At 47.0% G+C, this 14,289-nt stretch overlaps 1 protein-coding gene and 1 long non-coding RNA gene across 31 annotated transcripts in view; one reads left to right on the top strand and one right to left on the bottom strand.

Annotated features, from left to right (window-relative positions):
- The window catches only part of ZNF454 (zinc finger protein 454), a 103,714-nt gene that overhangs the window by 71,256 nt on the left and 18,169 nt on the right, over positions 1 to 14,289 (top strand). For 12 of the 30 annotated variants that reach the window (XM_070233747.1, XM_070233751.1, XM_070233745.1 and 9 more), the window contains one exon: positions 3,082 to 5,286. In XM_070233747.1, coding sequence (XP_070089848.1) covers positions 3,157 to 4,551 — 1,395 coding nt within the window. In that variant the 5' untranslated portion in view covers positions 3,082 to 3,156 and the 3' untranslated portion in view covers positions 4,552 to 5,286. Of the gene's footprint in view, positions 1 to 3,081; positions 5,287 to 5,629; positions 5,790 to 9,243; positions 10,174 to 10,470; positions 10,578 to 11,434; positions 11,565 to 12,011; positions 12,138 to 12,537; positions 12,665 to 13,062; positions 13,153 to 14,289 lie in introns of those variants that run through there. The other 18 variants (XM_070233736.1, XM_070233731.1, XM_070233735.1 and 15 more) reach the window with 11 other exon arrangements.
- LOC138917432 (uncharacterized) lies at positions 4,545 to 9,328 on the bottom strand. Its single transcript, XR_011425413.1, has 2 exons — positions 9,033 to 9,328; positions 4,545 to 4,959 (listed from the first exon to the last, which is right to left on the bottom strand). It is a non-coding gene; the product is annotated as an uncharacterized lncRNA (long non-coding RNA).

Genomic DNA, 14,289 nt, shown 5'->3' with positions numbered 1-14,289 from the left:
GGATAGCTGGGTCATATGGTAGTTCTGTTTTTAGTTTTTTGAGGAATCTCCATACTGTTTCCACAGTGGCTGTACCAGTTTGCATTCCCATCAACAGTGTATGAGGGTTCCCTTTTCTCCACACCCTCTCCAACATTTATCTTTAGTCTTAGAGATTATAGCCACCTTAACAGGCGTAAGTGGTATCTTAGTGTAGTTTTAATTTGCATTTCTCTGGTGATTAGTGATGTTGAACATCTTTTCATGTGTTTATTGGCCATCTGTAGATCTTCTTTGGGAAAATGTCTGTTCATATCCTCTGCCCATTTTTTGATCAGGCTGTTTGTTTTTTTGTTGTTCAGTTGTGTGAGTTCCTTATATATTATGGAGATTTAACCCCTTATTGGATGTATGATTTGCAAATATTTTCTCCCAATTGTTGGGTTGTCTTTTTGTTTTGATCCTAGTTTCTTATGCCTTGCAGAAGCTCTTTAGTCTGATGAAGTCCCACTTGTTTATTTTTTCTTTTGTTTCACTTGTCTGAGAAGACATGGTATTTGAAAAGATCCTTTTAAGTTTGATGTCAATGAGTGTACTACCTATATTATCTTCCAGGATGCTGCCTTCTGGCTGCATCCTCACGTGGTAGAGAGTAAAGAGGAAGCAAGCTCTCTCATCCCTTCTCATAAAGGCACTAAGGGTCCCCCCCTCATGACCTCTCAGGTCCCACCTCTTAGATTAGGTCCCACCTAATCCCAGTGGGGATTAGGCTTCAACATAGGAATTTTGGGAAGACACAAACACCAAGTCCATAACATTCACTGTTGTCAGTTATTCCATTGTATAAACATTTCACAATTTAATTCTATTGTTGATGGATATTTGGGTTGTTTCCAATTTTTTGCTATTGTACACAATGCTACTTTTAAATTTATGAATCATGGTATACCTTTACAAGGCAGATTTACCTAGATGTATATACCTTTTAGTAGACTTGCCAAACCATTCAGGTTCCCTTTTCTTCAGTCCTTTCAAGACCTCTGCCCCCTTTTCTGGTGGGCTTAGTGTTCCAGAGATACTGTTTCTAAGTCTAGTTCTAGTTCTTTGTGGGTCATGTGTTGCAAATATCTTTTCCCAGTATGTGACCTTTTTTTTTTTTTACTTTCTTTATGATGTCTTTTGATGATTGGAAGCATTTAATTATACTTCCAAGGTTTATTCTCCCTTTTAGTTTTTATGCTTCTTTTTTCTTCTCATTCTCCTGTTTTTATTATTTTAAAATTTCATTTCTTGGGGCTGGCCCAGTGGTGCAGCGGTTAAGTGCACACGTTCTGCTTTGGCAGCCTGGGGTTCGCCAGTTCAGATCCTGGGTGTGGACATGGCACCGCTTGTCAAGCCATGCTGTGGCAGGCGTCCCACATATAAAGTAGAGGAAGATGGGCACAGATGTTAGCTCAGGGCCAGTCTTCCTCAGCAAAAAGAGGAGGATTGGCAGCAGATGTTAGCTCAGGGCTAATCTTCCTCAAAAAAAAAATTATTTCTTAAACTTCTACATAGTTTCCAAACTTGATTATTTTCTCTGTATCATTTATCTTTGAGTGGAGGGAGTTCTGCATGGGCTTTTTATTTGTCTAACCATGTGAATGGATCCCCTTTGCCCTTTATGTTGTTTACTGGGTAGCACTTTGAATGTTCTCAAAGAACTTTAGCTGGCTTGCTGGATGTGCTGATGGAGGGCAGTGGCCGCCTCTGGTTCCTGTGCTCCCTGTTGTTCTCGTACTTGACCGGATGGGTGCTTTCTGAGGTCACTGGGTGGTGTGTGTGTGTTTTGGAGGTGGGGCCTCCTTGGCTTGCCACTGTTTCTCCTCCTCTGTGGAAGCAGCTCAGGCTGCAAGGAGGAGGTCCAGTTGACGCACACCTCTTATTCACAGCAAAGCCTCCTGCCCTCAAGCCTTTGGTTTGCTGGCTCCGTGTTGATCTCGGCTCTGTTGACTTTGATCAAGCTGACAAGCTGATTCGCAGACTGTAGTTTCCTGTCCTCTGCCTCTCACTGCCTCCAGGCCATTTTGTCTGGGATAACAAATGGGATCTGAAAAAATAAAGTCTGAGTGGCTACAAGGTCCTTCCGTCAGCGTCCCCTCAAGCAGTTCAACAGATTCTCCCTTGCCTGTCCCTGCCACCAGTTCTCATCTTTAAGGAGTAGATATTTAGGAAAGGGTAGGACGCTTTAGGACTCTCGTTTGTGAGAAAATTACAGCCTGCAAAGTTTGCAGGGGAAAGCTATTTACATTGTCATCCTCCCACACGAGTTTAAGTTTCAAGTATGTTCTGGCATTTTATGATCCAGACAAGTATGTTCCTGAAGGGTAGTTTATATACATTGTCTTACTTAATCCTTATCAGATTATTTTTATCCTTATTTTATATCTGAAAACTCAGACCCAGAGAAACAAGAAACTAGTGAAGATGTAAGTGTGAAACAAGTAACTAGTGAAAATTATCTCATTTAATACATTATCTTACTTAATCCTTATCAGATTATCTTTATCCTCATTTTATATCCGAAAACTCAAAACTAGAGAAACAAGTAACTAGTGCAGATATAAGTTGTGAACACAGCCAGGGTTTGAACCCATTTGTCTGACTCCAGGGTCCACAGTCCTTTCACTGTGTCACACTGGGATGTTTTACGAAGAGTTAGTGTCAGGATTACAGGCAGCAGCGTAGGAGGGGTGATGGCGAGTGCCAGGGCCTCCGGATCTGCCTCTGCCAACCCAGCTTATGAGTATTTGCCCTAGTGCCATCTTCGTTCTTTAGTCTTGTCCCGCGGTCAGTGACTTCAGTGTCTGTCCCTCCTCCAGAGGCTCACTGTTCTGCTTACCCTGTGTCTGGTTCCCGTATTATTTATAACTGGTTCACTGTTCTTTTGTCCCAGCTCAGTTTCCCTCCCTTCCAGTTCTATTCCTAATTGTAGGAACATCTTTGAAAGCTCTCAAATGTCCCTATGGTTATTCTCAGTTTTATTCTCTAATTCCCACCTTTTCAGTTTTCAGTCTCCCAGCTCAGAAACCAATGTGCATTTGAATTGTTTATTTTTTTCAGACTGGGAGACAACACTTGAAACCAGAGAGTCAACTGCAGAGCCAGCGTTACTGAAGATTTATCCTATGGGTAATAATGGAAAGGGAAGGTCTCTGGCATTCTTCCTTAGGGGAAACCTGGGAACCTGATAATTGGTTAGAGGGGCAACAGAAAAACCAGGATAGACATCTGGGCCAAGTGGCAGTTCCCCATAAGGAAACCCCCACTGAGAGGAGGGTCTGTAGAGGTAATGAATTTGAAAGATATTCCAGTCAGGGTTCAGTCCTTGATACACAACAAAGTATTCCTAGGGGAGAAAGGCCCCATAATCAGAATTCATATGGAAAAGACACTAAACAAAATTCTGAATTAATTAAAACTCAAAGAATGTTTGTAGGAAAGAAAATCTATGAATGTAATCAATGTGGAAAAACCTTCAGTCAGAGCTCATCCCTTCTTAAGCACCAGAGGATTCATACTGGGGAGAAACCCTATAAGTGTGATATATGTGGGAAGCACTTCATTGAACGCTCCTCCCTTACTGTACACCAAAGAATTCACACTGGAGAGAAACCCTACAGATGTAATGAATGTGGGAAAACCTTCAGTCAGAGCATGAACCTAACTGTTCATCAAAGAACTCATACTGGAGAGAAACCCTATCAGTGTAAAGAATGTGGAAAATCTTTCCGCAAGAATTCATCCCTTATTCAACATGAAAGGATTCATACTGGAGAGAAACCCTACAAATGTAATGAATGTGGGAAAGCTTTTACCCAAAGCATGAATCTCACAGTGCATCAAAGAACTCACACAGGAGAAAAACCCTATGAATGTAATGAATGTGGAAAAGCCTTCAGTCAGAGTATGCATCTTATTGTCCATCAGAGAAGTCACACTGGAGAAAAACCCTATGAGTGTGGTGAATGTGGAAAAGCCTTTAGTAAGAGCTCAACTCTTACCCTGCATCAGCGAAATCACACTGGAGAAAAGCCGTACAGATGTAACAAATGTGGAAAATCCTTTAGCCAAAGTACATATTTAATAGAACATCAGAGACTTCATTCTGGGGTAAAACCTTTTGAATGTAATCAGTGTGGGAAAGCTTTCAGTAAGAATTCATCTCTTACTCAACATCGGAGGATCCATACTGGAGAGAAACCATATGAGTGTATGGTATGTGGAAAACATTTCACTGGGCGATCATCCCTTACTGTACATCAGGTTATTCATACTGGAGAGAAACCTTATGAATGCAATGAATGTGGAAAGGCCTTCAGCCAGAGCGCATACCTTATTGAGCATCAAAGAATTCATACTGGTGAGAAACCCTATGAATGTGATCGATGTGGAAAAGCCTTCATTAAGAATTCATCTCTTATAGTGCATCAGAGAACTCATACAGGAGAGAAACCCTATCAGTGTAATGAATGTGGAAAAGCCTTCAGTCGGAGTACAAACCTTACACGACATCAGAGAACTCATACGTGAGGAAAGTTTTCATTGGACCCATGATTAACTCTTCAGTGATAATCAGATAAATCATGTAATGCAGAAACCTACTAAATGTAATGGTGTAGAAATCTTTCAGTTCAAGTATACCTTCCAGATACTACAGACCATCACAGAGAAACCATATCAAAGTGGAGAAATCTTGATTCTGAAAGTGAAACTCACTTTATATCAGAAAGTTTAAGTAGCTAATGTTCTAAACGAGGAGGATTCGCACTGAAGATAAGCTCCGTTGTAGCATGCTGCAGATTCTCCTTTGGATGTCAGAGACTTCACACTGGACAGCATGTGAGGGTGCTCAGCTGGACAGCCCAAAGACCTGGTACGTAGTCCTGACCTGCCACTCACTTGCACAAGTCACCTTTCACCAGGTCACAGTTTTCTTTTCTGGTAAATGAGAGATTTGAGACTTAGAAGGTCTCCAGGATCCATTTTAGCTGTAACATGCTACAGACCTATAAATGTAATGAATGCTAGGAGATCTTTGATCTTTTACCATGTTATATACATTATCTAGATGCTCCTGTTCCACAGTCTGGTTTCCCTGGATGTTCTGAGACAAAATTCTCTACCTCTGCCAAATCCTATTATCCCCCCGTCCCTCCCCCTCCCCCTGCATTGTTATTTTCTCCCCTAAATATAGGCTGGTTGCTACCAGGTGATGGAACAATTGTACATATCTTAATGCAATAGCATGGTGTTCTGAGTTCTCAATTAATATAGTCATTAAACTGTTTAAATAAGCTAATTATTTAGAAAACAGTATAAATTAAATGTAGTCTTTAAGTACACAGGATTCAAAATACTTATCTCTGTATCAAACTCTTGAAGTGGAAAGGAGAAGAGTGAGGCTGAACGCTAACAGATGTGAAAATTTGAACTAGGAACAAAATCTCTGCAACTCAGAACATATTCAGACAATCATAGGGAGATCTTGTAGATCTATAGTTATGATAGGAAAGACAATTTCGTTTATTTCACATTTAATAAGTGCTAAATATGCACTAGACATGATTAGAAAATCAAAATGAATACGATGTATTCTTTGTTTTCCAAGGGCTAACCTAAGAAATTGGCAGTAGGATGGGAGAGGAAAGGAAGAATTCAAGCAATAATGAGGCAGAATCTACATAAGGTGGTAACTGATTAAATATGGGCACCTGAATTTCTTATTTGAGGGGAAAGGGGGTGCCCTAATTAAAAACACGTGAAGTTGACCAGTTGGGTGGAGCAATGATGAGTTCATTTTGGGGGCATTTTGCTGAGTTATGGATATCCTAGCGAAGTCTCCTGACGAGCAGTAGACTAAGTAGAAGGGCAGTGATAAAGGGCCCCTGGGAGGACTGTCATTGACCAGGCAAGTGGAGGAAGTGGAGGCCCTAGAAGCTGAGAGGAAACAACAGCCAAAGGAGAGAAAAATCAGGAGAAGGGGGTGGCACACAACTAAAAGGAGAATTTTAGCGTAGGGATAGGAATGGTTACTGTTTTCAAATCCTAGAGGGTTAAAGTAAGGTAAAAACAGAAATACAGCCTTTGGTTTGGGTTATTGATACCCTCTGTAAATTTTAGTGGGCCACAGAGTGAGTTCAAGGTTGAAAAGGACTTAGTAGCTTGACTGAGAAAGAAGAAATTTAGAAAGATAACTGGAGGGAGATTGGGGTTGAGAGAGGGTCTAGAGATTAGAAGAGCTTTGGGCTACAAATAATAGGAAGCCCAGTTAACAATGGCTTACAAGCAAATAGGGATTTATTTTTCTCGCATAACAAAACTGGCGGTGGTTGGCATTGGTTCAGAGACCAAATAGTTTAGTGCCTTGCTTTCCATCGTGGTCATGTGATGGCTGCCACAGCTCCAGAAAGTATCTGCATTCAAGGCAGGAAGAAAGTGGGTGGCTAGCACCTGCAACATCTGCCTTTTATCAGAAAAGCTTTCCCAGAAGCCCCTCAGCAGACTTCTCCTTCCATCTCATTGACCACAGCTGTGTTACCTAGAGGCTGGTAGCAAAAGGGGCTGGGAACGTAAGTGTTTAGCTCTTCTAGCCTCTATGGTAGAGGTAAGCAAAGAAAAGGAGGGTTCGAGAATGGGGCTGATGTAGCCAACCAACAATCCGCCAGTGTGTGTGTGATTTAAGGTAGAAGAATTGAGCATGTTTATCACTGAAAAGAAGAGGCGTAAGAGAGTCTGAAGGTGCAACAAGGAAGGGATGGGCAGCTCAAAGTGGGAAAATAAGATCTGGGGCACAGGAGGAGGCCATAGGAATCTATTTCACTAGGAGGAAGGAAACTTTCCACTGGGCGAGATGGGAATCAACGATGGGTGCAGAAGATGTTGTGGGTGGCAGTGGGGAGGTTCCCTATGGACCCGGAGTGTTTGGACCTTGAGCAGTTCAATCTCTTTGGGCAAGGGGACCTTTAAGGTCTACCTCTTGGAGTTAGAACAGGCAAGGACAAAGGGGAATGAAACACTGAATTAATTGTATCCTCAGAAACTTAGGTTTTTAATAATGTGTCCCCTTACACCCAGTTTCTTCCTTTCCCTTATTTCTTTTTCTTGTTTCGCACCTGATCTCAAAAGATACAAATGGAAGGGAAGAGGAAAGGGGACAGAGAGATTGGTAGACCATAGATGAAAATGGTAAAGACAGCAGCAAAATAAAGGCTCAAAAGGAAGGCACAGGACAAGAGGGGGAGGAAGAATGAAGTGTATTGAAGCCTAAGATGGATGCAATAACTCAGAATTGGTAAAATATTAATCTTAGAGGTTGCACCAGAAGAAATGGGTCAGATAAATGAAGGTTTAACTACTTTTTCCAGGCGCTTTGGAAGCCTTCAGCCCTTGTATGTCAGTTCCCAGGCGTCCTGGGCAGGAAGGAGGGAACAACTTTTGGGCTGCTCCTCTACCGGCAGGGGCAGGACTCCTGGTTCTGCTTACTAGACATGAGGCCTTAGGCAAGGCACTTAACATATCAGGGCCTCAGCTTTCTTATTTGTTAATAGTGCAAACCTCATAGCTTTGGATTATGTTCAATACTAATGTAAAGTGCTTATAAAAGTGCCCAGTAGATATCTAGGTAGTGGTCAGTAAATGTTACATTATCACCCTCATATACCTGAAAATGGAATATCAAAACTTAGCATGCCATCCAGAACCCTTAATTATCTTAGAATCACTAGGTTCTCAAAGCAGATGCCTTGTAGAAAGCTTGTATAATTGTGGCAGGCTGTCCCTTGCCTGGGTGGCCGTAGTAGCCTCCTAACTGGCTTTCCTGGATCCCTTGTAGCCCAGCCAGCATCTGTCTCCACAGCTGACCAGTGACTCTGTCAGGATGTGCTCAGCCATGTGGCTCTTGCTCAAACCCCTTCAACAGCTTCCCATCACACACAGAGTAAACCCCAAGTTTCTATGATGGCCTTCAAGGCCCCTAGTTACCTTCCTACCTCATCTCCCACTGCCTTGTTCCCCATGCCATCTCCACTCATACTGGCCTTGCTGAGCCTCGAACTCGCCAGGCACACGTCTATCTCTGGACAGCATTTCTGTCCCCTTCCCTTTAGAGGCTCTTCCTAGATGTTCACATGGCTTCCCCCACTGTCTTCAAATCTCTGCTCAGATGTTACCTCCTGAAAGAGAACTTCCCAGCCCCATCCTCTAAACCTTGACACAGCTTCACTGTGTCAGCACTACCTGATACATATTTTCTGTTTCTTATTGACCACCTCCCCGAGTGGAATTAAACCTGCACAAGTGCCGGGTTTTCTCTGCTATTTCTCCAGCCCCCAGAACAGAGCCTGACACATGATGCTCCCAAGTGTCTACAGGATAAAATTTTCAATGAAACGCAAACAAGATGCCCTAGTGTCAGGCAGGGCCACTGACACTGCTTCCTAAGAGGCGACCAACAGTGACCTGACAAGCCTCAGGCACTTTTCTTGGCTATTTTTCCACCACTGACAAAGTTAAAACCCTCTCATCGCTCCTTCCTGAGCTCCATGAAAACGGGTGTTCAAAGGCAACGAGTAGCTCCCGTCGCCTGTTTCTATCTATCGCTTCACCCTTGCCCGACCTGCAGAAGACTGTCCGCAAACGGAGGACCACCTCCTCCTGCCCCGCAGTAGGGGAAGAGGGGGCCCCTGGGCATCCGAGCTCCTCCGCCCGGGAAGGCGCCGAGAGGCGCGCGCTCAGCCCCCCGCCCCCGCCGGCCCCGCCGCGCCCCCCGGCCGACCCTCCCCTGCGCGGTATCGTTTGCGCCCGCGGGGCCGAGGCGCGGTCCTCTGTGAGGAAGCGGCCTTGTCGGCTTGTGGCCTCCTACTCCGTCCTCGGGGGCCTTCCCCGACCCGCTCTCGTCAGCGGCTCAGGCGCTGCTTCCCCGGAATAACCTCTCCCATTCCCGTGCTCAACTTTTCTCTAGTCTCTATGTCCTTGGGCATTTTTTCAAGGCACACAGCGATTCCAACTCTCACCAGAACGGAACCAAATCGGCACATGCGGGTTAGCGCGCAGGGAGTCATCGGCAGGAGGAACGGCGACCCCCGCCGAGGCCTCTGGGAAACGTAGTTTCAGCCCCGAAAACCACTAGACCTGGGGTAGGGGGCTGAAGGGCAGGGCCTTATCTGCGCAGGCGCGCAATGTTGTTCTCGGCCCGGCGCTGGTGCAGGAGCTCGTGGCCAATTCGCCTTCTGGAAACAGGAGTCTGGGAAGTAGAAGTGCTGCCCCCCTCGGACTTGTGGGGATTCAGCTCTGCGGTTCCCAGGGCAACGCGCAAGCGCAGTTCAGACCCCGGCTGCAGACTCCAGTTCATTGTGTTCTGCCTGCGATGTGGCGGTTGCGGTCTTTTGCCGCCTGCACAGGTTCCTCGAAGGGCAACTCAGTGGTGACCAGGCACGGTGGCCACAGCCGCATGGGAGAGCGGGAGCGGCGGTGCAGTGGTCGGGCCCGGGGACAGGGAAAAGGGAAAGCCGAGCAGGTCTGGGTTGTGGTCCGTTCTGGAGGACGCTGATCTGATGCCCCAAACTTCCCGGGATGTATGGCTGAGGTTTGCTTCCAAAGAGAAGGAGGGAGGACGGCCAGGTGTGGGCTCTCGGGTTTTAGAGTACGAACCTGCGAGTGCATGTGGAGGAGGATGCGGTCAGGGCCTCTGGCGTGTGTCTTGGAGCCGACGACGGGTAGCCCGTTTATGCTCCGGGAATACATGCCCCGGTAGGATTCGGAGCCCTGTATGCGGGACTCGCGGGCCGGGGCAGCGCTGGGTAGCCTGTGCAGCCGCTCCCCGGGGACCTGGCAGAGGGCAGGACGGGAGGTTGCGTGGATTAGATTGCTAGCCCCCCACCCCCTCAACAAATACACTGCTTCTCGCCCACCTTTGACTCTAGGTCATCCAAACTGGGCCCCAGAGGGGGAGAGGCCTGAGGCCAGACAAGGGCTTGGCCTGAGAGAGGTGGGCAATGAAGATCCAGCCTTCCTAGCTTCCTTTTTGAGAAAGAAGACGACCCTCCTTCCCCACTTCCTCCCCTCCCCTGCCCTCCCAGGATTAGGCAGCTGTCCAGGCAGGAGACACACTTCTCTTGAGACCTCTCAGCATAACTTAAGGGCGAAGGCCAGAAGGTGGGTAGAAAGCATGAGAACTGGGGCTGGAGGGTGGCTTTGGCCAGGAGAAGTCAATGTATTTAAGATAGAAAAGGAGGATTTGTCTCCGATGCTAGGGGAAAGATGTGGGGGGAAAGTAGTAGCATAGTGAGTGAGTCCCTTTACAGTGGAGGTGAGCAGAAATACCCTCCGAAGAAAGAGAGAATTGGGAGCAAAGAGGGACGAAGAATTCACTGCTTGGGATATTGGACGCCTCCCAGGATATGAATGCTCACAGCATTGCTCTGGACTGCTGTGTACTATCTTTTGATCCAGTCCTCTCCTCAAAGTTTCCAGCCTGAGGAGCCCTGCTCTCCTTGTCCTTAAACGGGCTCATCAGAGAAGAAGGAATGGCAGTCAGCCGCCTGCCAACCATGGCCCAGGTGAGAGGGGATTTGCTATGGGGTCCCTCCAGATTGCCTGAGAAGATTTGAATCTGGAGGTTTGAAGAGTGTGAGCATGTTTCTTTCCCTGACCAGGAGCTTTTCTCCCAATCCAGTCTCGCTCAGAGGCTGACCCAGTTGCTCCCCGCCCCCCACCATATTGAGCTTGTCCCAGTGGATGTTGGAGCTAAGTATCCTGCTAAAGGTATTGTCAGTGACACAACAGGAACTGGAGCCCACGTTGGTCCAAAATGGAAACCTGTACTCTTTCCACTGGCAAGTAAGATTAGGGTTGTAAAGCAGTAAAGGCAGTGCCTGACATAGGAGTTGAGAGAAGAGAGGAATTCTGACACTTTCTTGGGGAGGTGGGGTTGACTGCACTCTTTTTTAAAATGACATTTGGCTTTTTACTCCAGAGGAATTTTAGGTACCAATGAAATCGTTCAAATGGTTTGTTTTCAATTTCAGTAAATTACTAAAAAGCTTTGAGCGCCAGCCTGTTTAGAGTAAGAGTGTGGACTCCACTTTGAAGGAGATAGCATTTGAATGTATGAATTCTGATGAATTTGGTAAAATTATCTAATTCCTTCACATTTAAGCCTGTCCAGGACAGGAATCTGTGGCAGAAATCGTTGGAAGGGGTGAGCAGCCAGTTGAGGGTGCTGTGTTCAACCCAGTGGCAGCTCACTGGCTGCTCACCCTCCTCCTCCTGGTTTCTGACTTGTTCTTTAGGACTCATCCTAGGCACCACTTTTTCTGTGAACCCTGTCCGCACGATGCCAGTCCACTGTGAAATTTCCGTGCCCTAGCCTTTTCCTCAAACTCGTTGGTGTCACACATTTATCTCCTGTTTACAGGCTGCCTTGATTTGGTTGCCATTCAGCAGACCTCTTTCAGGGATGTAAAACGTGCCGGGTGCTGTGATCCGTGCAGGTGATACAAAGGTGGACAGTGGTCCCTGGCAAACTGGTTCATGGGTTGAATCCAGTAAGTGTTTCTTGGTTGCCTACTTTGTGCAAGGCTCTGGGTGCAGGTGATAGAAACCCAGCTCAGACTGTCTTAAGCAAAAGTAGGCTTTTCTTGGAAGGGTACTGGTATATCTCCCACGTATTTTTCCAAAGGCAAAGATGCAATTGGATTTTGGCTATGGAAATGGAGTCTAGAATAACCTAAAAGTCCTTTCTCTTGGACCCTTGGCTTTCTTCTCTGGGCTTCTGCTTAACTCTTCTTTCTCAGTGCACAGCAGCTCCCTTGGCCTCTCAGGCATTAGTTTCCAAGGACGGCGCTAGTTGTGATCAGAGAGAGAGGCAAGGTCACATTGCCCAGAACGACTGTTTCCATGGGAACCGTGTATGTGTGTTGGGGGTGAGCAGGTGAGCAACTGAAAGAAGCAGGAGTTGCTGAGCAACAAATAATAGGTGCTAGGTGCACACGCCATGTTCTGGAAGACATGCTGGGGAGAAGGGAGATGTGGAGACAGTCACAGCTTCCTGGAGTTCACAGTCCAAGGGAACGGAAAGCTCACATCAAGTGGGACCGAGCGTTGATGGACCTGCACAGGTGATGGGAGCAGTCGAGGAAGGCCGTGCTGAGAAAGTAATGTCTAAGCCGAGACCTGCGGAGGGTTTGGTCATAGGGGTGGGGGTGGAGGCAGGGCTGGGCACATTGAGGGAGATGGGAGAAAACGTTTTGTCAAAATGAACAGCAGGTATGAAGTCCCAGTGCTGAGGAAACATGTTTTCTCCATGACATATGTTTCTTCAAGGTGGAGAACAAGGTCTAATAAAACCTCGGCCCCTAGGAGACCCTGAGGAAGTGCTTGCCTTGTCACAGAACGCCAGGCCCCCTATGCTAACGTCCTGCAGATCTCAAGTGGCCCCCGGGGCCCAGGGTCCCAGCATTCCCAGAGAGCCCCGTGAAGGGTAGCCGCTGGTGAACAGGGGCGGGTTTCCTGTTACAGGAATCGGTGACCTTCAAGGATGTGGCCGTGCTCTTCACCTGGGACGAGTGGGCGCAGCTGAGCCCTGCTCAGAGGGCCCTGCACAGGGAGGTGATGCTGGAGAACTACAGCACCCTGGTCTCGCTGGGTAAGGGGCAGCCTCTGAAGGCTGATCTTCACATCTGGACGTTGCTCTGGGACCCTTCAACTGGTTACATGTGAAAGGTTGGGCTGGAGTGGGCTGACCGAGGATGTCGTCTTCAGGGCCACTGCCTGCCTATCCTTGGTGACTCTTGGAGTCTCAGTGCAGATGCCTCACAGGGGACTAGGGGTCGAATCCTCCTCCCTTCTGGCGGGGAGAAAGACATGGGAACAGATTGCTTGTGTCAGGCCTGAGCCATCTTTGCCTCCTGGGAACTCGTCTCTACCCTGGGCCTTCCTGTTATGTCACCTTTTCCAGGAAGTTTAGAGGACCAGATCTCATCCTTGCACTGATTTTCTCTCTGGTGTGAACAGATATGGTCCATTTTTTTCCTTTAAAAACAGGACTCTTAGGACCTGAACCAGATATGCTTTCACAGCTGGGAAAAGGGGGAGTTTGGATGCCAGAGGACGCCTCGAGATGCCTCTGTCTTGGTAAGAACCCTGCGTCCGGGAGGCATCGGGAGGAACTCGGCAAGTGCGCTAGGCTTGTGGAGTGAGAAGGAGTATCTTTTCCCGTGTTCACCTCAATACCGTGTTGCCCCATTTGTCCCTGTGTGCATGTGGCACTCCTTTTATGTGGCAGTTTGTCCCTCCCTGGACCCTCCTCTGCATGATTTTTCTTCTCTCCTTATTGGGCATAGGTTAATACTCTGATTTGGAAAAGTCCTGACATGTAGTCTGGGCATTTCCCCCCGGTGCTTGTGTGTCCTGTCGTCCTGTTCAGCATGTGACAGTGCAGTCTCTGCTCGCACTGCTCCAGTGCGGAGGAATCCCCGTGGGCACACACAGCAGGGCTGCTTCTGGTCCTAAAGGCCAGTCACCATATGCCTACTGAGGCAGCTCCTCCAGCTGAACATTGCACATTTCTTCAGCCACCTTCATATTTGTTTGTCCATGTGTATGTACACTCAGCCAGCATTTCACTATTCTCCACCTTGGGCTGGCATCCCCTTGGGCTGTAAGCACTGTGGGAGTGCGGCCAGGGTCGTGGTACATTTTGCTGTATTGCTCACACCCAGCACAATGCTTGGCACCTCGTAAGCGACATGGACTTATTGCCTGGGGCTACAGAGAACATGATGGTGTAGTGGCTGATACTTGTCTTGAGGAGCCCACTGGATCTGGTAGCGTAAGAGCAGGAGGAGGTGCCTCAGTGTTCTGGAGAGCACGTTGCTTTGTGTGAGACATGACAACACTTCACCTTCAGCTAGCATTTTGTAGACTCTAAAATATTTTTTAAAACCTTTTATTAGTGATTTTTCAAGGTAGCCCAGTGAAGTGGGCAGGAATTTATACACTACAGTAAATAACTATATACAGTCATACTTTGTGTAATGGCGGGGACACATTCCAAGAAATATGTGGTTAGGCGATTTCATCATTGTGCGAACATCATAGAATGTACTCACACAAACCTAGATGGGACAGCCTACCACACACCTAGGCTATAGATACTAATCTTATGGGACCACTGTCATATATACAATCTGTCCTTGACCAAATTGCCATTATGTGGCACGTGACTGTACCTTCAATGTCTAGGACCCAATCTGTTAGGGAGTTTAAATA

The sequence above is a fragment of the Equus caballus genome, chromosome 14 (assembly GCF_041296265.1).
Source record: "Equus caballus isolate H_3958 breed thoroughbred chromosome 14, TB-T2T, whole genome shotgun sequence".
NCBI lineage: Eukaryota > Metazoa > Chordata > Mammalia > Perissodactyla > Equidae > Equus > Equus caballus.
The sequence above is the reverse complement of the archived record's forward strand: the minus strand, read 5'-3'. Positions and strand labels throughout refer to the sequence as shown.